General features: G+C 39.4%; 1 protein-coding gene across 1 annotated transcript in view; it reads right to left on the minus strand.

The window, feature by feature from the left end:
- Nucleotides 1–221: 221 nt before the first annotated feature.
- The window catches only part of RAB12 (RAB12, member RAS oncogene family), a 27,837-nt gene continuing 4,466 nt past the window's right edge, over nucleotides 222–23,592 (minus strand). Inside the window, exons 2-7 of the mRNA XM_012725773.1 lie at nucleotides 23,448–23,588; nucleotides 10,564–10,624; nucleotides 5,417–5,555; nucleotides 3,348–3,437; nucleotides 2,461–2,565; nucleotides 222–1,461 (exon numbers count right to left, since the gene is read on the minus strand). Of these exons, the coding sequence (XP_012581227.1) occupies nucleotides 1,348–1,461; nucleotides 2,461–2,565; nucleotides 3,348–3,437; nucleotides 5,417–5,555; nucleotides 10,564–10,624; nucleotides 23,448–23,588 (650 nt within the window). The 3' untranslated portion in view covers nucleotides 222–1,347. The remainder of the gene's footprint in view (nucleotides 1,462–2,460; nucleotides 2,566–3,347; nucleotides 3,438–5,416; nucleotides 5,556–10,563; nucleotides 10,625–23,447; nucleotides 23,589–23,592) is intronic.

Below are 23,592 nucleotides of genomic sequence, written 5' to 3' on the forward strand. Positions count from 1 at the left end.
TAGCCTTAAAAAAAAATTGTGCAGCATTAGTATAGAAAACTGAAAATCCTACTGTGACAAAAATTTAATCAAACCCAAGAGAGAAACTACCAGACTATTTTCTAGAACAGAGAACACATTTTTCTTATCTAAAACACTCAAAGACTAGGTGGTAGAAGTTATAAAAAATACTGTCAGATATACAACTTATAATTACACAAAGAAATATGTCAACTCAAATGTCATTCATAAATACAAAATTTTATTTGCACATTAGTGTAGAAAGACCACAATGCTTTTCATATCACAACACTCAAGACACCCCAAGTTATTCAAATACATAATTACTTATTTACCATGACTAAACAAAACAGTGCAGTTTAATAAAAGATATAGATATACCAAAGATAAAGTTCACAAATTCATTATCAGACCAAAAGAAAAAAGAAAAAAACAAAAGCAAAATAGAACAAAACAAACAAAAAATAAAAACCACAGTCTACGCTTAATAGGAATAAGCTTCACCATAAAGGAGAGAAGTTTTACCATTACAAAGGTATAGAATGTTTAGGCAAATACATGTATGTTCTTTGATATTGTAAAATGTATCTCTTTAAAATTCCTTTAAACAGGATTTGTTTAGAACAGCAGCGTTGTTTTAAAATCTTCTAGTTTCAAAACCACTTATTTCTTTATTGAATCTCTGTAGTTCTTAAAAGCATAGGTTTTAACATCTATTAGGAAACCAAAAGAGACTCTGTGGCCTCAGGACCAAGTCAAATCCTACCTTCTAAGTAGTAATATCCTACCATTACATAACAGTAATAAATAACCTTCAATGACAGCTATGAATGAAGTTTTGCTTTGAGGCAGAAATACCCCAATATTTCAAAGATGCAATAGCTGGGGGAAATGTCTTGTAAATAAAGAAAAAGCACTTAAGATAGCTTTTTTCCCAAAAGTCTTTAGTTTTACAAATTTTCTTTAAAACAGTAAGCAAAGCACCACATTCTTTCTTCTTATCAGAATATCTTTTGTCCTCTTAATATAATTAACAAGGACAATTATTTATTTCAAGAAATATTATACCTTTCATTTCTCCCATTCTTCATATTAGAAGTACTACATTTCCCAGTGTGCATACACTAGACACTGGGATAATGAATGAAATATAGTAATTTTGGAGGGAAATATGTGATTTATAACCAAAACTTACCCAAGATTGCATATGTGCATATTTACAAGTTAGTGTATAGCTCTGACTTGGATTACAAAGTGCGAAAGGAAATTTTCAAAATGATTGTAGTGCAGAATAGAACACCTTCCCCTTTCCAGGAATCATTTCCACTTTGTCTCCAAAGTAGCAAATCAACAGCATCGGACATGTGGTCTTGGTGGAGGCAGTTCTGGCGGAATCTCGGGTTCTGGTTGTAATGAGAGGATACTGTTGGACAACTCATTCCTCAAAATATCCAGAGGCATCTAAGGACAGAGTAAAAACAAATATATTTAGCCAACAATCTGTGAATGTGCTTTGAAAACTGTACAATTACATAAAGATCTTTATATAAAAGCTTTCTGATCATCCAAGTTAACTAGTCAGTCAAATATTAAGCTGAAAAACAAAAACCAGGTTCAAGTATTTCATGTCCAACATGAACACTAGCCAGCCCACTAAACCATTGGCAGAAGAGACCAGATGGACCTCATAAACAAGTATTTTTATAAAACTCAATAAAATAAAAATGTAATGCATCAATAAATAACAAATATTTCTGTTCTCAATATTGAATTATTTGGTAACATACATCTGAAGGGTATGATCCTTTCTCTGTAAATCATATACAGTGTTTCTAGCCAATGTTAACTCTATAAAAACAGTTTCAAAAAAGTCTCTTGGAAATCGTATTAAGCTACCAATTTACATTAGAGGCTTCCAAATTATGCTTGAACTCAGCATATGTAAAAGAGTATACATTTAAAGTTCTAACTAAAAATTTCTGAATATAAGTCTGGAGAAGCTGTTGCTTCACAGCGAAGCAACTTTGATTTGCAGCAACTTTCCGTGACTCAGCACCACGAACAGGCTAAGGGGGGCAAGGAGGCTCCTAAGGCAGCACAGGGGGGGCAGGACAGAGCCTCTGCTCACCAACGTTTCCTTGCCGGACTGAGCTTGATTCTTGTGCAAAGAAGAAAAGCAAATGTCAAATCAGACAGCACACTTTTATGCCTGCTCCCATCACTTCACCAAACCACAGTGAAGGCCAAGCAGAAACACTGGACGCCGGTGCACTGGCGCCCCGGGAGGGAGAGCGCTGGGCGACTGCACTGGACTCCTCTGCTTGGGTTAGCAACTTCACCTGGGACTTGAGCAAACTTACCACACATTCTAAATGAAAAATGCTCAAGCAAGAAACAATGAAGGATCAATGAACAGGTTTCAAGTAAAATACTTCCAGAAAGTAGATTTTTTTTTTTTACCTTTTTCAGAATGTCATCAACAAGTTTCAGAAAGATTTCATCTACATTGAAGTTATCCTTGGCACTTGCTTCACAGAAACGCATCCCCGTTATCTGCTGTGCAAACTTAAGAAAAAACATTATTCTTCCTCTCTACATGGTTACAATACATTTGAATAAGTGAAAAATCATTAAAAGAATTTTACAATAAGAAACTGTCAGTTATACAGTTTACTGCTTACTGCTGCTTTATTTATAACAGGAAAGACATGGAATCAAGCCAGATGCCCAAAAGTAGATGACTGGATTAAAAAGATGTGGTGCATATACACAATGGGATATTCCTTAGCAATCAGAAAAGTAAACACATGCGTTCTGCAGCAACATGGATGGAGCTGGAAGGGATCATGCTTAGTGAAATAAGCCAGAAGGAAAAGAAAAAGTACCGGATGGTTTCACTCACAGCAGGAGTATAATGGACCAGGCGAGAAAATAATGATAATGAACAGCCATATACCAGAGGCATTTTACGGGGGTAGAGTGGGGAATGGGATCAAAACTGGGGGGGCGGGAAAGTGCACTGGATAATGGTGATGTCACATGAGTGAACTGGTGGGTGGGAAGCCCACGGGGATTACAACTGAGATGGAAAAAGGCATAAAATGATGTAAAAATAAACTATTATATTATAAAAAAAAATAAAACTGTCAGGTTAGGTTATAAAGCTTTTACTACATTTTTTGGGAAAGGAATTTTTCAAAAAGCAAACAAAGACTGAATTATAGCTATAATTACTTCGTAATTTAAATGATAACTTATTAAAAGAAATAAACAGTTCATGTTTTTGTAGTGTTCAGCCAGTACATGTAGAGTTGGGAACTGTTGACATGTCCCCTTGCTTCTCTTACCTTTTCACCTTGCTGTCTGGTGATTTCTCTGTCAGTTTCACAGTCCAACTTATTTCCAACTAAGAGAAGTTCTGCATCCTCTGAGGCATACTGTGAAATTTTAAAAGAAGCTGCATTTTAAAAATGGGCATTGTTATATCCAACAGGAAATGTAAACCAATCCAGCACTTTTCACTCGCTTGGTCATTTACTCCATACACTTTTGAGTACCTGCCCTGTCCCAGGAAGGGAAGGTTGTGCAAGTGAGGCAGACATTTTTACAGGGCTCATAGCATCAAAGCAACATGGAGACACACAAATGTTCTTAGCCTTAGCTAGTAAATCCAAACAGTCTATCCTCTGGAAATGATTCAAAACACAGGCAAAACTCTACACTTTAGATGATCATCGACCGGAAAGAGGAAAAAACAAAACAAACGAAAAAAACCCTCAAAATTCAACAAAGCACACAAAAAAATGATTCAAAGCATTCAATCATTAAAAAAATTTGCTTTGGAAGAATATTAATATGACACAGGAAAGCCCTTGTGATAGAATCTTTAGTAGAATAAGCAGGACATAAATTCTATGGAGTACAGATCCAATTTGGTTTTTCAGAACAATAGAACCATTGAATTCCCCCCCCTTTTTTTTATTTTTCCAGATTTACTGTAAGAAGAAGGTATCATAAATTCATAATTAGAAAAAACAATAAACTCCACTTCTAACTTAAAAGAAAATATATTAGCATAATAGAATTTTTCTCTTCAAACAGATTAAAATCTCCTGACTATCTTACTTCATTTTGTGTGTTCTACAAAGTGATTTGCAACAGACTGCAGCAAAAGGCACCTAACAGTGTGACCCTGGCTGAGTCACTCAGGACCGGGGTCCCGTGCTCTGAGTGCAGGTTTAGGGTAACAGTGCCCCTGCATAGGGCTGCCGTGCAGTGAAAAGTGTGCCTGGAACATAGTAAGCATTCAAGAATGAGACTGATCTCCCACAAAAGAGTAAAAAAAAGCAAGAGCAAAGTTATCAGAGGGAGGCGAGGAACCACTCTCAAGATCTGCAGCAGATTCGTAAGTTGAAGAACCTAGTGGAGCCCTCTGGGTAGAGGCCACTGCCTGGTATTTTAAATTCATTCCACTGTTCTAAAAATTTTAGCCATTTTCAGAACCACTGGAATGGCTGATTCCTAGTTTCCTCTGTGGTTTTAGCAGCAAGGAAACCAGGACCAGTGACTTGCATCAGGCCACCAGGAGTGGGGCCGGCTGAGTCTGGCCCAGGTCACCTCTGTAACACTGGTCATTCTGGGCCCCAAAGCATTTCACAGGCACACAGTGATAATGTAGTTGGTAAAAGTGGCAGCCAACATTCTCCAGCATTATGTCACAGAAGGGTTTAATAAAATTTGCAAACAAAATCTAATCCTAGTGTATCATGCACTTATTAGTCAAAGAAACCAAGCATCAACTTACTGCACGAGGGGAAAAAAACTCAGAATGTTGAAACTGTTCCACATTTCACCCCAAACTGCTCTGCCTTCTAAATTTTGGGTACACATATCTTAGAAGGGAACCACAGTTTTATAGTACTTATACAGACACAGGTTGTCTAGATTACCAAGCCAAAGGGGCCAAAGGACATCTGTAATTTGAGGGCAGCTGTCCAGCAGGTGGTCATGACAGTTGACTGTCCAGACACCACAGAGAAGGTCATCTCATTGACATTGTTACTCTGTGAAAACTCACAACATGTGTTCAAAAGAACTTTCCGGAGACCAGAATGTCCTATGTCTAATTTTATAGGAATAGTCTTATATCATGGACTGCACAACTGTGGGCTTGGAAGTCACAGTGTGGGATAGAAGAATAAAAACATGGTTTTATTATTTATAAGATGATTTGGGATAAATTCTAATTCTTCTTTGCCCCACCTATAACACAAGAACATCTACCTACTTTGAGTGTTGTGATATGTACAAAATGATGTTCAGTATAAAAAAGCATGCTATTCTCCCTCTTTCTTTTCTAGGGAATATCACTCACAGTGAAGAGTTCGCTTCTGAGAGAAAAACTGCTAACACCTACCTTGTCGATCATCTTCATCCATTTTGGCAAATCATCAAATGTCTCCTTCTTGGTAATATCATATACTAATATGATCCCCTTGGCACTTCTGTAATAAGCTGAGGTAATGCTGTTGAATCTCTCTTGCCCTGCTGTGTCCCTAAGAAACAGCAGTAAAAATCGGTTCCCAAAACAATAACCAGAGTAAGCAACCCCAAATTCAATGCAAACAGGCTGATTCCTTCTAGTGACCAGAAAATCCTGTCACTGTATACTCATTACTGCTAGAGGGGGGGAGCCTTTTCTAGCTTTTTATACTCAAACAAAAACAGGTCCCAGTTTCTTTCAAGTCAATTTTGCAAGTAAGAAATGAGGATTTTTTATGGTAAAAAGATATTTATAATCAAAGGGGTGAAAGAGGTTAATCCTGCAGCAATTTAAATAAAGATGCTAAAAATCTGATATATATACGTGTGTGTGTGTGTGTGTGTATACACACACACACACACACACACATAGCAATATCTTAGTATTTTTCAAATGAAGTATTTTTCCAGTGTGAAAATTCATACATAGCCTTAAGCATAAAAGTAAAATTTTGGTTTCTTAACTCATATCCAAGGAGCTCACTTTAACATCAGCTTTATACTTTTTTCAGCATTCTAGAATCATAAATGTAAAATAATTGTATAAATAAATGCACATGAGCACACTCTGTCCCCTACCCCAAGTCATAAACTCTGTTCTAGAAGGAGCTAACTACTCCTTCCCACTCTCAAGAGAATTGATACGGAGGGAATAAGAGAAAAAAACAAAGATGTACAAGGAGCTAGGTGGCTAATGACAAGCTGTTCTATTTTTAAATCATAAAGTATTATGTTCAGTCAGTATTTCTAGGTATTTTGCTTTTATAAACTGGCCTAATAATAGTAATATAATTTCCTCAAAAAGCCAAAATCCTATGTGGGTGGCCAGCAGCTGTGCTGTGGTAAGCTCTGTGCCAGCAAGAGCAGAGCAGTGAATGGCCCCAGGTACTGAGCTCAAGGCTCAGCTTCTTTGGAGAGCTCAGCTCAGTGAACTGAACTCAGCTTCCTGACATGGCAGCAGATGTAGCACCCTCTGCAAAAGGCAGGAACACAGAGGAAGTTCATAGATGATAATTTGCATTTAAGGCTCCTTTTAACTCTCCCTTAGCCAATGTGGTTGCTTAATGTCTGATTTTGCTAACAGGACACTTCCCTCTGATTTTGCTAAGACGACACTTACCCCACTTCCCGAGTGGGGCTGGGGATCTGAAAACACCTTTTGGCAATGGTGTTAGAGGTCTATAGCTTTGTTTAGATTAGACCTGCCACCAAATTAGTTCTCTTTGGTGGTGTGTCATTATGATAAACAAAGTTTGTTGGCAAAAACAATTTCTCATAAAGCAAAGCTATTTTTGCTTAGTTCCAGAGCTGCCCGAAAATGGAAGACCAGGAGGCCTGAGGTGGTACCGTTTCTACCTACAGGATCTACTCCACAGCATGCCTGGGCCACAGCAGGCTATCAACAAAGCCGGATGCTATTTCAAGGTATAAAAAGACCTTTATTTTCTGACCTAGAATTGCCAAGGATTGGAAAAGTTAATATGATAGATGGGGGCTGAATTCTTCATAATTTCTACCAACTTAAATACTGCACTAAATGAACTGACTCAGCTACCAGCCATTTACATTAGGAATGAGTGAATACCATTATTTCTGGAATCCCAGACATTTAGAGATCTGAAAAATATTTTCAAATTAATGGAGTTAATTAATTTTTCAGAACAGTTTCCCTTCCTATCACAAGAATTACTTGTTTAAATTAAGCTTTGGACAAATATTTTTAAAGTTTTAAAAAATGTTCTGTGTAGTATGAATATTTTTATGAAATATTATCTCTCCTTTCTTTAAAAACCCCAAATAACATATATTTCTACACTGAAAAATTAGTTACCATGACACAGCAGGATTTCAAACTCAAACGGCAATCAACATAAGATCTTCATCGAGCCTCTTTGGAATTATCTACCATTTGGACTTATCTTTATTCTAAGAAATTTTAATCTTTAGCTAGATGCAATGTTTTTCACTCATCTTTTTAGAAAGATGCAGAATCCTATTCTTTCCCCCTCTTTATCTTTTTGACTATAATGATAAAAGCTGATTTCTAGATATCTGCAGTTTATTAATGCCAGTGAAGTCATCATTTGCTAAGCTAGCAGGAAATCTTTTTTTTTAATTACTGAAAAATTCTCATGATTCTGTTTGTTCATAAAACAATTTTTCAAAACTTTCATGATTTGCTGTAGTCAGCATATCCAGTTAAGCTATACAATCTTAATCTGCAGGGCAGGAGCCCCTTTCATGTAGAAAATGTTTGACCTCTTTAAAGTGGGGATGAAAGTAAACCAGCTTAATGCCAACATAACAACAATGGTTCAAATAATAACCTCCAAGTGTGGAGGCTAGTCCGAGGGAGAGCAGAAACCCTTACATGGGGCATCTTAATTCTGTTTGCCTAAAGGTAGGAGATACATTTCATGGCTTTAATAGTGACTCTAAAGCAGCATGATGAGGTAGCTTGGTGAGGTAGCTGAATGTAAATCAATGAAAATATATTTGGTTGACACATTTTATTTTAGATATAAAAGTTTTATATATACAAACATTTTAAGTATAGAATTGGAAAAAAATGGCCCTTTTTGTGACCGCAGGCAATCAAAGAACAGAAATATATGGCAATCACATAAAATGATATAAAAGTGACAATGTGATCTACAGCTTTTGATTTTTTAAACTCTTTAACAAATATTGTAGTAAACACTATTTTCTTATATTAGCTATATCCAGAAGTTATTTTAAAAATGCCTTATTTTAACAAGACACCTCTAGGGAAACGGACTGGCAAAGCTTACATGAGCTGACAGCCTACGAAACCAGAACAGAGACCAGAACAGAGGCTGCACAGTCCCTGCGAAGTATTCTTTCCAACAACACTGGCTCCTCCCACACCCTCAGCTGGGGACAGAACAGAGCGAAAACAAAGAGCGCACAGCTCAGGGACTGCGCCCCACTCCCAAAGTGGCCGCATGTTGATACTTTAAATAATGAACTGTGACCCAATACTTCCTTTCTACTTACTAGATAACAACAATGAAGAAAAAAGGTCTTTTATCCTTTAAGTATTCCAGAAGAAAAAAAAAATATTGCATATTATGTGATTAATAAGTCCCTATTATTTTGTGTATGTTAAAAACTCCTTCAGGAGGGGACATCCTTCTTCCTAACTTAATCACTGAGCTCTTTCCTGAGGAAAACTCATAATCAACCTTTCAATTAAGTCAATGAATCGAATTTTCCCTCCCTCAGTTAAATTCTCTGGCAATGCCGTGTAGTTTTAAAATTTTTGAGAATGAAGACTGAGGAGTGATGTGTCAAGAAGCAGTAGAGTTTTCTTAGGGAAAGCTTTAATGTAAGAGAAAATGGTTGAGTGTCCTGTGCATCTCCTGGACTGCACCACCCCTGGCCCCCAGTGGGACTCCTCAGGTGGGACCCTCTGAGACAAGCCTCAAATGCCCTGCAGTGAGACACCAGCAGCATCCACTACCACCAGCCAGTGTTCCTAGGTAGAGTTCCAGGGAAGCTCAGGACATCGGAACATCTTTTCTAGTTGTTAGATGGCCACTGTTTGCTATGGGAACTGGAGTATATATTAAGTTCAGTCTTTGTAGGTCATAATGTCACCATTAGATGCTGCTGAATGCACTGAGCAAGCTTTACAAACTCTCATAACTGCTGCCTTTGAGACGTCTCACAGTTAAATACATCTCTCCCACAGACACAGAGTCCTTTCAATGGTAGTCTTTACCTTCAAGAGTTTCTAATTAGAAACAGCAGATCACGGGAGATAGTTTATTGACATTTAGTTAAAAAAAAACTGGGGAGCAGCCCACAAAACACTGTTTGCTGGCTTTTCAGCCATGGGCTAGGAGAATAAGAAACAGCATTTTTGGGGGGTATCAAATATTGAGGAGATGTTAATGTTTCATAATCAAGCCAAGAACAAAAATGCCAAAAACCAAAACCATGAAACAAATTACCCAACAAGCCCCACAAAATCTTTAAGGTGGAATATATAATAACAAATGAGCAAATGAAGACATTACCTCAGACAAGCAATGCTGGTTCGGCTGCGGGTGCGCCCCAGACAGGGACACAGATGAAGGATGGAGGCATGGCACTAACACTCAAGCATTAGGTGACCGATGACGCCACAGGTGAGGCAGCAATTAACGCAGATGAAAGCACACACACACACGGTGGACACACACTCAGAGCGGAGGTGACCTGCCGAGAGGAGTTAGTAAGCTGAGTGTGCTGCAGCCGTGCAGTGGAACACCACAGGGCTTCCGAGGGTACCTCGGCGGGGTGCTTCCACACCAGTGCCAGAGCCGGCCTTTCTGCATGGACAGGTTTCCTAACACCACCAGTGGGCTGCTGAGCACCAACAGCTAGCCCCTGGTGCTGCACACAGCTGGTTGGGATGTGACAAAGGGGTTCCAGACTTATTCCAGCTGGTATAATGGGGGTCGTGTCTCGTGGCGTCAGTACTAGGCTGCAGGGGTATGCAAGCCATGTTGCCCATGAGGCTCACACTGCACCACCAGGGAGGGCCCTGATCTGTCTGTGAGAGGTTTACCCTGAAATTGTTAGGGACAAGTCTGGTTAGGAATATATTGGATTTCCTCTGAATACTGTCAAAGTGACTTTACAACAGGAAGAGAAGCATTTGAACAGTTACTTTAGCGACTGTATTAGACAATATGAAATGATTTAAAAGAAGCACAAAGGCTCCAATAATAAACTCAACAGTAACAAGAAACATTAATAGAGACATTAATGATAATGTTATTAATGAAGTAACATTCTTTCACAACTCTGTGTACAAATGGAGTATGAAGTATGGGGACGCTTATCTAAATTCTCTTTTTTACAGCAGCACTGTTCATATTATTTAAAAATGAGCAAAATGAGAGATCAAGTGGGAGCGGCAAACCAGCTCAAACAGTTAATTTTATTAGACAAGCATATGGACTGTTAAACACATACAGCTAGCTTTTAGTGGGTGCAGACTCTCCCACTTACCAGATTTGTAACCTAATTTTCTTTCCTCGTAGCTCTACAGTTTTGATTTTAAAGTCAACACCTATAGATAAAACAAATGACAATGAAACAAAAGCAAATATACAATTTGTCACAAAAATAATCCTATTTACACATTTTTATAGTATCAGGATAAAAACAAACTCTGATGTCACCATGTCCCAAAAGAAAAAATCAGAATTTGTAATTATCAGTCAGCTTTACTGCTCTTATGCTTTCATATACAATTTGTTATGCAGACCCTGAACTATCTATCCAGCACATCTTGCTCTTTTTTTAAAACTTTTTTTTTTTTGCATAGAACTGGGGTTTAGGTCAGGGGTGCAGGGTGTTGGGGGGCAGGGAGACGATTCATCAGAGACAGAGTGAGGAAGCAGAAATGGAAGATTTATTGAAACACACTGCTAAGGGGAGCAGTGGGGGAGACAAGAGGGGCCTGCTGCACCATATGTGGGTCAGCCCCTGGCTGGGGATGGAACTCAAGCCCTTGAAGGCTGAGACTTAACCCCTAGGTCACCAGGGAGGCCCACATTTGCTTTTCATAATAAAATCACTACCACATATTCAGCATAAAACCATTTAGATTACATTTAATAAGTTCATTAACAAATGAAGAATGCTATCTTGGGGGAAAGTCTTCTATAAAACAGTCTGTAATGGAAACAGTCTTACTCTGGATTTATAAGTTACTGCATTTCACTTTAGCAGCTATTCACAAAAAGTCCAGGTAGATATAAATCAACAGTATAAAGATTATTTAAAAAAATTTACTCATACAAACTAACATAACCAATTTTAATTTTTGTTCATTTTTAAAAGCAAGTCAGCAGGTACCATCCCTTTCCAATTCAGTTCTTAATGCTTCAGGTAATTTTTCTGAATAAATCTTCATCTGTGTAAGTTATCTTCCATGCCTCTCAGAGATAGCTTAAATATTTCAAAACACAAAGGTGACAATTAAGAAAGTGAAGCAATGAGACACTGGCTCAATTTGCAAAGACCAAGCACCATCCCAGGAGCCCTCTTCTCCCTGCTTCCCAGGACAGGGGCTCCAGTTGCCAGCCTCTGGCAGGCAGCAGCCCCACGCTGGGAGCTGCTCCCAGGCTCTCCACTTCTCAGGGAACCCATGCAACACTTCGAAGTCAGATGATGTTCTGGAGGTGAAAGACATGTGACTGACTGCTTTTATAAATAGTAACACACTGCAGACACCAGTGCAATACCAACAGGCAAGTTTGCAACCTGGGGCGAATGGGTGGGGTGTGTGCAGTCTTACTCTGTACAATAAAGGGAAGTGGTGTAGATGAAAATTTTCACAAGAAAATAAAGCTAGAATATTGCCTAGAACATAGAATATTTCAGTTCTTAATCTTTCACACCAGACATAATTTCAATTGTCTTTGAGTAAAAGTTGGTTCATTCAATTTCACTTTCAGTTCTGGGGCTGATTTGCTTTTCAAAGCCAGTGGACATCTCTAAAACAGCCTTGAAACAGGAAGTGCGCATATGCACCACCAGTCATTAAGGATCTTCTGACAGTTCCTTAATGACTCCACTGCAAGAGAACAGCACAACTGCAGTGACAGAGCACAACACAAAAATCAAACAAAACAAAACAAAGAATTCAGAGATATTCTGAATTTTAAAAGCTTTAACACAATGACCATATGCTGCCTTCCTGATAGCAGCATAAGGTTAGGGCCTCACCATGTTACACTTAGATGGCGATTTAGAAATTATATCCACATTTTGTCCTGACTACGATCATTTGTTTTCTTTGAGGTTTTTTTTTTTTTTTAATTTTAGTTAAAGGAGCTGTAACTTTTATATAACTTGTCACAGCGGCTGCTACTATGTTTAAAAAAACTGGCAGATGATATTTCTTTTGTGGGCTCTGTTTCAAATCAACTAAAAGAATCCTCTGAAACAGCCAGAAAGAAGGTTTCGTTTTGACTAGGCTGCTTTTTCTGCTGAGAATTGTTGGGAGCTTGTGTCAGACACTGTTTTTAACCCACTCCAACAACTGTATCCAACTTTAGCAGTCCTACACTAGGATCATTTTGTAACCACAAGGTTTAATAAATAAAAAAAGGAAAGGGAAGTAATATTCAAAATCTAGAAATAAGTGGTAAGTTTGTTCATAAATGTTACTAATTTTAACAGGAAAACAAGATGAACTGAAAGAGACTTTTTAGTGAGCAGATTAGTTAGAATAATATCACTAACAACAAAAAACACACAGTGGCTAAACCTAAAATTTCAAATAAGGAAACAAGTCATTAAAACAGTCCTCTTCCTTGGGGTCTTCCCTGGTGGTACAAAGGGTTGGGACACAGCTCTGCAGGCTGGCCACAGCCACTTAAGTGTGAGTTCAATTCCTGCTCCTGGAGGTGATCTACGTGGCGCAGCGGGCCTCTCCTCTCCTGTCTTGTACCCTGCTCCCATCGCTGCTCCCATCAGCAGTGTGCTTTGTTGATCTGTCTGTTCTGCTCCCTGCTCTGTCACTGAAGAAGCCTCTCACCACTCCCACACCTCTGACCTGTACCCCAGTTCTGTATGCATAATAAATAAATTAAAAAAGAAAAAGTTCTATTCCTTGAATGAAATATCATTTGAGGTATTTAATGATCACTAAGTAGCTTATAGTATAGAAACTTCCTTGAAAATGTGCTTGTATACAACTAACATTTCTATAAACCTTACATCGTCGAATTATCCCCATGTTGCCTATTTTTAATATTTACACATCATAACAATTATAATGATCCTTAAAAAAAAACAGTAACAAGTTATCAACAGCTCAAACATTCAGCAGATTAGTTTTAGGAAAAGTCAGCATTAATGTGTACAAATAAAGGCCAAAAGTGTGGCAATCTTATTTTCAGTCACAGTTATTTGTTGAAAACCCTTTCCTGTAGGTATCTCTACTGTCAGGAAAAGCATCAGTACCCCTCCACATCCCCTGGCCCCCAGTCTTTGCCCTCTAAGACCTTAGTCACACCACACACCTGGCCAACAAGCACCTTTCAGGTCTGCAGAGGTCTGTGATCTTTCGTGATGTCCCATCTGAACACTTTGACTGCCCCACACGATACACAACTTCCTCATCTGTGCCCCTGGTCCTTGGGCCTGAACCCTCTCCTAGTTATGTTTCCTTTTTTTTCCTTCTTTTTGGTCTCCCCCATGAAACCTGTGCCTTGTGAGGACACCAGCCTACACACACAGCAACATAATACATCTGATGAATGGAAATCAGACTCCCCTTCTTCATCAAATACTGGATATGTGAGCAGAAATGCTGATTATTTCTGGGGAAAATTAGGCAAATTTAGGATTGCTTAGTAAACAACAAAACAGGTCATAGAGAGGCAGCACATGTTTTGAGGGTCTAAGTGGAAGAGCAGTGTAAAAGAATACTGAAATCCAGGGTGCCTGGTGCAGACACATCACTCTAGAAAAGGCCTATTTCACTTATTCTGCAATTCCTATTACTGATGGCAAACCCTTAAAAGACAGGGTCATTTTGGCCCTCCCTGATGGCGGAGCAGGTTAAAGCACTGCACTAAGAAGCTTAAGCCACTTCCGCATTAGTTCAATTCCCGCCTGCCCCGAGGAGATCCACATGGCGAGGCAGACCTCTCCTGACCCGCCCACTGCTCCCCTCAGCAGTGTACTTCATCGATCTGCCTGTTCTGCTCCCCACTCTGTCTCTGGTGAAGCCTCTCACCCTCTGCATCACTGGCCTGTACCCCAGTTCTATATGAATAAATAAATGTTTAAAAAAAGACAGGGTCATTTTAATATACGCATATTACCTCCTTACATATATCCATCTTAGCAGATTATTACAGTAGCTGAGGTTTCCGTTACGCCCAGTCAACAGAGGTCAAAAAATATCATGTGCAATAAGATTTTCAGAGATCACATTTGCAATATAACATATATTGTTAAAATGGTTCTATTTTGAGCTAATTAATCTCTGTGCCTAATTTATATATGTGTGTGTGTCTATATATATATATACGGAAACCATAGTATAATAGTATGCATGGAGTTTTGAGCTTTCTATGGTGTCAGGCAGCCATCAGGGTTTGGAACATGGCCTGGTGGAGAAGGGATTACTACATTCAGTCACTTAGATGAGAAGTGGGCCACAGAAGTGAATTATTCTGGTAACATACCTATATTTTACTTTCCTTAAATTTACCAACATTATGGATATCTTTCTAAAAAAATCCTTCAATCATAAAGGAGATGGGCCACAGGGCTATAATTTACCAATGGGCTTAAGACTGTTCCGTTTGAATCCTAATGTCTTCATGACATTAATTTCCTTTACTAACGACATTAATTTCCTTTACTAACGACAGTGGATGTTCATTAAACACTGTGCCTGGCATCTAACACAGGGGATCTTACATCGATCCAATGAGGTGGTACTTTTACTACCCATAAAGAGCTGAAAACACCAGAGTAGACAGAGAGAAAGGACAAGCTAATTTGCCTTTAAGGTCAGAGCACACACTAGTCTAGTGGTAGAACCTAGATTCAAATTCATACCACAGCGTACAGATTGTTAAAATAAGGCAGATGGGTAGAAAACTGAGGTTAAAGTACCTGTTCCGCAAGTGATCCAGAATCACCATAGCAAGCTATTAAAGAACAAAGTTGACCTTTCCATTTGTTCTTCTCTGTATTTGTCACTCATACTTTGTGCTGATAAGATTTCTAAGTCCTCCTTAAGGAAAGGCATTTCCAAACATTACTGTATTTCTTTTTGCTGGGCCATAAGACATTATAAAAAGCTTCTTACTTCACATTCCTTTACAGCAGCAGAAATAACCATATGATCCATGCCTATGACTGCAGCCAATGGACTTCCTCCCCTTTTGTTCCCTCCTCACATCCCCTCTGCCACTATTAGGAATTTGCACCAGACCAGACTACAGACTGTAATTGACAACATTTTCAGGATGAGGACTTCAGATTCTGATGTAATTCTCAAACAGTGAATGTAATATTATTGGTACTTTACAGTAACTATCTTACATATACAGAGTGGCTTTTCTTCTAAAAATATGTCTTACACCTTATTACTCCATTTTTGACACAATATTTCTACTAAGGAAGAAGACTTCTAGCAGTTTCACTGTGAGATGTTAGAAATACCCCACATAGATGGGGGACAAATGTAACATTAGAAAACAAATACCCTGAACATAAGGTGAGTCTTCTGCCTAAATACTGTCACCTTTCAGAAAAGCACATCACTCCTGCAGGAAAAGGAAAATATTTAAAGGAAAGACAGTGCAAACTGGCTTTACTGTCCCCAGGAGGCAAACTTGAGACACCCTGTTATTCAGTGTTATCTGACTTTTTCTACATGAGTTACAAGGATTCAATGACATAGAAACTAAGTACTAGTATTGTTAATATGGTCTTAGAAATAGTAAAATGACTGTCATTAAAAAATGTTTATTGGGTCTGAGGATATCAAGTGTCTATCCTAATCTTAATGAAGTCTGCCTCTTTCATTCCAGGTTGGACACACCTTGTCTATTCCAGTAAGTAGAAACCACCTGTGTCTCTCTGTCCCAGGCATACGTAGGCACATCATGAGATAGGCTTGCTTGACTGGAACCTACAACTGCAAAGCCGCGAACTGCATTAGGCTTGGGAGAAGACTTGGAGGTCACTGGCTTCAAAGAGCAGCCAGTGTTCGCTACCCTGGAGCTGGTCAGGACAGACAGAAGTTCCATGTATGACAGATTTACAGGTCTTAGCATAATTACTATGCTTCAGGTACTACTCTCAGAGCTTTATATATATTAACTTATTGCAATGTATCTTTGTAAAATTTATGGGGTAGGTGTTATTGTTCCCATTAGCATGAAAAAACTGAAGTCAGAAAGTAACTTTCTCAAGATCACCAAGCCTTAGGCCCAGCACAGACTTGAACCTGGGCTGTATGTGTTCTTTGTTGATTCCTCAGGGAGCCTTTCCTGAAGAATGAGGGATTGAGGTATAAACATATTTAATGTTAAAAAAGAATTCTGTGTGGCCAGAAAGAGCGAGGGGGCTGTCTGGCTGGATGCTCTGGCACCGTAGCCTCTTTGCTTACTGGCTGCAGATGGAACCCTCTCTCCCCATCAGAAAAGCCACCATGTCATTTTGACCTCTTGGTTATATGAGGATGAGGATATTGATAAGGGAGGAGGACCCATAAATAAAATAAAAACCCAGATGATCAAATGGTGGGATATATACAAAAAGGTAAGAACTTTTCCTTCTCAGAGTATAAAAATGTGTGAATTGTCAAATGGATTTTGTACTTCACCCAAGTGACACGTTTACCTTGTTTTCATATTCACCTCTACGTATTTCAGATTTCTCTAAAGATTAAAGATTATTTTTCAAAGTGTGTTAGAAGTTTGCATGTATAATATAAATTAGAAGGGATCATAATTGACATTTACAGTTGGCTTTTGTAGGCAAAATATATGATATTTTATTCCAGTTTATTCTTGGATCAGGAGACAGGAAAAGAGTGTAAGTCTACTTATTTTTTATCTTTATATTTCAGGAAACTGAAGTCACCTGCTTAAAGACAGCTGAAGGCTTGTGGCAGAGCTGGGGCTAAATCCAGGTCCATTTGTCTACCTCCAAAACCCGCTCCTCCTGCATACACATAATACCTCTTAAGGAGCATCTAGAATATGGACAACACACTTAATACAATGCACTTAATCATAATGGGAAGTCACTCAATAAAGGGTACTAGTTCAGTGACCGAGGAGGTCAAATGTTTTAAGTGAAAATTGCTTTAGCTATGTGATTTTTTTCCCATCAAGGGTGCTGAGATTCTACATGGAAGCCTAAAGATGAGAAGGCACCGAGAGTTTAGGGAGTCCCAAAGATTGTTAAATAACGGTTGAAAAACGAGGAGAGTTTTATTCATCAGCTACTGCCCTCATAAATTTGCCTGAGGTGAAAATGAAGGCTGTTGGTTTTTGGAAGGTTAAAGATTTTCTATAGAATATAGTGTTCTGTTAGGTATGCCTGAGTTCCCCCCCACCCCCTTCAAAAAGATAAGGGTTTTGTTTTTTGTTTTTTGTTTTTTTAAAGCACAATTAGTTCAATTAAGGACACTGTTTTAGGGCTGCACTTCTGGTTTTCCAAATGTCAAAGATATACGTACAAGATGTGCAACAGAAGAGAATAATCAATTTCTACATCTGTTGAAGAACAGCAGCATAGAATTTTACCTCTTTTCTAGCATTTTATTATGGCTAGCCCATGACTTACTTCCCCTTCTGAAAGGACTAGCCACAAAAGCAGGTGGTAGTCTTATGTACTATCAGATGGTTAGCAGGATGGCATTTTACATACATAATAAACAGTTTTTCTACAAATATCTGCCGAGTACTGTATAAAGCTATGCTTTCCTTGCAAATTTAAACAAATGTTTAATTCGAACCATGTATTTGGCACCAAAGGCTGCACAGTATTTTGGACCAACCAGTTCTCAAAGGAATCCACTCTGCCTTCTAAAGCCACTTCCAAGCTCCGATAACAGACAGCTCTGGTAGATTCCACAGGCATGAAGGAAAGGCAACATCTAACAACCTGGATCTCTATCTTGCATAAATAAAACCTTTCTTCCTCAGTGTAAGTGCAGAGCAATGAAAGAAAGACTGAATGAACTTAAGCCAAATCTTTAAAAATAGATTTTTATTTAAAGTGAACAACCCCATTACAACTGCATTTCCACTTTCTTTGGAAGACAGTTACTTTATTCCACAAAATTTGATGTGCTCTGCACTAGTCTATCACTCCACATTGAATTAATCAATCACAATTGACAATGGACAGCATCTGCTGGTAGAAAAACTAAATGTTCATGGAGACACATCAGTGCCTATACACCCTCCCTGCATCATCATCATCTTTCATCATTCTGGCTAGGGAGTGAGCGATACTGGAAAGCTGTAGTGTTTTGGCTCTTGGCAGAGGGAACTCTGGATCACTCTCCCTAACTCTCTTTTAAGCAAAAACATTTAAGGCAGATCATTCATAGTCTGGAAGACTGTCTACGAACACAGAAGAGCAAAATACAGCACAAGTTAGTACTGTAATCCAGGCTTTATATGTTCACTCTGGGTTTGCTAACTCTGATTTCAGTTTTCAGAATAAAGTACAAATAGTCCATTTCCCTTGACAGCGGTTCTACAGCTTGTAAGTATATGAGACCAGGCCGGCATTTCACCCACTTAGCTAACATTCAAAGCAGAACCACAGTCATTTCTGGAGGGTATATACATCCATCTGTTTCTTGGACTCCTCAACTTTGTTTCCAGCTCAACTGTCAGTCCTAATAAAAACAGTCACCTGCACCAGGATTTCCTGCGCAGATGAGTGTACCCTCATCTTAACCCTTGGAAAGGGCTATGTTCTCAAACACAGGGCTCAGGCCTATAACTGAGAGAAAAATAGCTGCATAAAGCTGTTATCTTCTAAGAGCTGTTAACTCTCAGGGCTGGGCAGTGAAATTTAACTCACTGTGGGAAAGAAAAGCAAAAAAAGAATAGTGAGGGTCTCAGAACTAAATTTAAAGAACTTTCTAAGTCTCATATTCTATCTTTCCTAATTTTCTTTTGGGGGTGGGTCTACTTTTAAGAGTTCCTTTTTGTTTTTAGTTATTAAAAAAAATCAATGTCCTTACTTGGTAAAAATAGGACTACTGCAATCCTTTGTTAATCTCCAAGTGCTTGGAGGAAATTTTATGGTCCAGGAAAATCAGAATCTGATCTAGACTCCTTAACTTCTACTTTCTATTTAAATTTAACTGTATCAGTAGAAATGTTGATAAATATTCAAAAGACTTAAGATAGGTGAATGGTTGTAATATTTTGGCAAGAAATTCATTTCACAGAGCATTATTTTAAAATCCGGAAGTGACTAGTGATGATAAGGGCATAGTTAAACAAAAGTCAATTTCACTGCTATCCCTATCAAGGACATCACTGTCTTCACAGGGCTGCCAAGGAACAACCAGAACAGGAAGAGAGGGTTTCATGATGTCTGTCTCTGAGACAGCAGAATTTCCATAAAAATAAACCTCAAACAAAGCAAGCTAGTTGCAAAGATCTCACTGCAGCCCTGCTGACCAGTTGTGCTATGGTGTAAAGCTCTTTATGTCTTCCAATCTTTGTCTCTTCATCTATAAAATGGAGTTAACTTTCAGGACAGTTGTAAAGATTTGAAAGTGTCTCTCTTGCTGCCACATAATACTTGCTCAACAAATAGGTACTACTACTAACAGAATGCTCTATTTTATATGCACAGACAACTACGTATTACCCTCAGACACAGAAGAGTGCTAGAGCTTAAATCCAGAGCCCACACTTCTCAAATTCATCCTAGTGTTTATTCTAGAATGTAGCACTGCTGGAGTGGGGTGAGGTGGGTGCTACCTGGTGAAATCACAATCCAAGCAAAATCAACAACTAGCTTCAATAGCTACAGAGGAATAAAAAGGTTGATAACTATGGTTTTGGTGATGTGCAGCAGTTGTAGTTTTCCACAGCCAACTGTTTTTCCATTTCATAAATTTCAAAAGCTGTTCTGTAATTTTTAAAAACATGTCAAATTGTGCTAGTTGTATCAAACTAAGTAACTAAATTCCATAAATATAAAATGCCAGTTCAAAATACTCCACTAAGGCAATTTTTACTAAATAGGTCAATTATTAGGAAGCTATTTTAGCTTTTCATACCTGGTGAATTTTGTGTCTCTTTTATGCCAAATCAACTTCCGATTTGATTATCAATTTAAGAAAAAAAATCAACATTTTGCTTATTTATAGTCTTCCAAAATAGCTGATTATTGCAAATGCCTCAGGATTTCCACTGCAATCTTTTCTAGAAAGTTCAAGAAAGCCGGCTTCTCTTTTAAAGGCACTTACTAGAGACACTTTCTTGAAGACCCTGATCCTATGTGACCACCTTTATAGACCTACCTTGCCTGGCACATGCCACAGCCTCTTCCTGCCATGTTTATTGGGCACATGGTCTTTTCTGAACTGTGCTGTCATAGCAGCGCCTACATATGCCAGGTTAAGGTAAAGAAGTGCCACTGTGGGAAAGTGTATTTCTCTGTGTAGCTGTAGGACATGTAGTTTCATAAGAAGGGCACTGAGAGTTAAGAGTTCAGCTGACAGGCATTCAGGTGAGGTAACCATAGTTCTATACCACACCCAGTACCATATTTAAGTAGCACTTTTCCAAAGGAACTTGAGGAATGAATTTCTTTTCAGCATTCCAATGGGGGTAGGGAAGGGGAAAGCCTCCTGACTGGCCCTTCCCTGTATCCACTGCCCACCCTCCACTACTGAAGGGGCTTTCACTGTGTTCTCTAAATACTCCGTACACATTTGCATCGCTGACCTTACCAATTTGGATTATCATGTTCCCACAGGCTCTGAGCTGTGTCCAGGCAGAGACCACGTCCTATACCCCACTGAGTCCCCAGTGGGCAGCATAGCAGCCAACACACATTAGGTACTTAGTAAGTGACCTGATAAGTGGAAGGAAAAACCAACGCAGAAGCAGGTATTGAAGGGGTGCGGACTTGTTTTCTTAAAGTCTCTTTATTATCAGAGGTAATCATCTTTGTCCAAACTTCCCACAACTAATAAACACCTAGCCAAGGACTACAGGCCTGTATGTGAAGGGAACAAAAATGACCAAGACAAAAAATCCAGCTGTATAGGAACTCCACAGTGGCGGGGCTTGGGAAGCTATGTACACATATAGGTAGATGATATACATTTGTAAGAAAACAGGAACAAACTGCCTGGCCTCCTTGCTTCCTGGTTTCTTCCTTACCCCCAAATACCCTATCTAAGCCTGCCCAATTTGTTTCACTGTCTCAGTGGCAGTGCTGTGTTCAACTCAGGCCTTTACGGCTCCACATACTGTAGTAAACACGTGTACACACACTCTCTCACCATGCTCCTCAACATGGCAGTCTAGGTCTTGAAACACCCATCCCTTCTGGCCCCTAAGGAGTCTTTCCCAGAAATGTGAGAGAGCTGTTCCACGGTAGCTGGGGTTTAGAGAAATCCTCCCTCATGTCTCCTCTGTCCCCCTTTAAAGCACACCTCGCTTCCTATTTCACTCACTATTACCCAGGCCAGCCCCGTTATCCTCTCATTAGTGCTTGTGCCATTTCTCTTCAGCACAGAGCACAACTATATCATCTCTCATTTTTATATAGTTTTAAGTGTGGGGCCATAAAAGACCGGTAATTCAGAAATGCTTTTAACTCTTTTCAAAATCACTTTAGGTACTAAAATAACATCATAAACCTTCTTTAATGTATTCCATATGATTCTAGGTCAGATATTACATTATAAACCTTCTTTAATGTATTCTATACGATACCAGGTCAGGTATAGCTGCAAATATATATGCTACTGAATTTTCAAATCATAATCGCAAGGCCAACATTTTAAAAGCAAATGGGCTACAAAGAGCACAAATAACCCCCAAACGACCTATTCCATAAAAGAATTAAGGAAAACAGTCCCCATAAAAACAAACGACAAAACAAAATGTGGGCTTAATTTTCCAGTAACACATTTTAAATGCAATTTTGTAACATGACATTTTAAAACCAATTCACCCTCAAACTCTAATGCCTTTGTTCCTGCCACTGATTACAATATTAAATATATGTACAAATATTATGGAATAATTTGTACTCCAAATAATTCAGTACTCCAAATTAAATTGTTTCTTCGATGTTCCCTGGGGGAATCCTTCATTGCCTACCACTGCTTATTTTGAAGAACCATCTCATGTAAGGGGGTTTTTCCTATCTGACTGCATTTAAGGGGTTTTCCATACAAAGAACTATTATACACAAATACCAACCTGCCACCTCAATGCCAAGTCCTGGTAAGTTCATTTGACTTCATTTTAAAAACTCCCCGCAGTTTCAATTTTAGAGGCTGAGGACAAAATGCTTCCTGACCTGGTGCTACTGTTATTTACTTCAATGCTGTACTTCAGCAATCAGAGTGGTAATGGAAGGCGCCTCCTCACTTTTGTGAGCTTCTGGGTTATTTGAGGTCACAGACAAGCACAGTTTAAGGCTCTCTGCCCGAAATTTATAGTTAAAAATAATAAAGCTTAAGTGTGGTTTTAGTCCTAATACTCTTCTGAGTTTCTCCACTGGGAATTTTAAACTTTGGTTTTTAGTACATTATAGAAGTTCAACATTAAAATAGGGCCTGGCTGACAGTGCAAACACTCCCTGCAAGGCAAAGCTAAGGCAATGCCTAAACATGACCCACCTTGACCATGTAGCCAGGAGCAGAGCTTCAACTTCACTACACGGCTTGCCTGTTTACCCCCACTTCTACCACCTTTTCTCTGGAGTGAGTAATGTAGAGGGCCGGGAGTTTCCGGAATGGTGCTCATATTCTTCGTGAGCGGAACAGGACTCTTTCATAAATAGACCTGACCTGACTAGGGTCCGGCCGGGCTCTTGACCAGCTCTTGAGGGGCAGAGGCTGGACGGCCGGAGGCCCCAAGGATAAGCATGAGTGGAGATTAAAGGAAAACCTCTGTCTGGCCTGGGGCGTGTGATCGAGGGGCTTTCAAGGGTGATCTCCCTCCGCCAACCCCCACCCCCATCCCAGGTGTCGTCGAGAGGCCCGTCTACCTAACGCAAGGGCACCTGGAGCCACACAGCTGGACATGAGAGGGGTGACCGGCGCTAGGAGAACCGAGGCGCACAGGGCGCAGGACCAGAGCCGGCGCAGAAGGGCCCGACCCCGGGCCTGGTAGTGGCGCCCTTACCCACGGTGGACTTGCAGGCCTCGCAGAAGGTGTCGTCGGTGAAGCGCTCCATCAGGCTGGTCTTGCCCACGCCACGGGAGCCGATGATGATGACCTGCAGCTTGAAGTCGGCCGGCCTGGGGGGCTGCTTCCTCCGGCGGGCTTG

The sequence above is a fragment of the Condylura cristata genome, unplaced genomic scaffold (genome assembly GCF_000260355.1).
Source record: "Condylura cristata isolate star-nosed mole 26May11 unplaced genomic scaffold, ConCri1.0 scaffold00016, whole genome shotgun sequence".
Classification (NCBI taxonomy): Eukaryota; Metazoa; Chordata; class Mammalia; order Eulipotyphla; family Talpidae; genus Condylura; species Condylura cristata.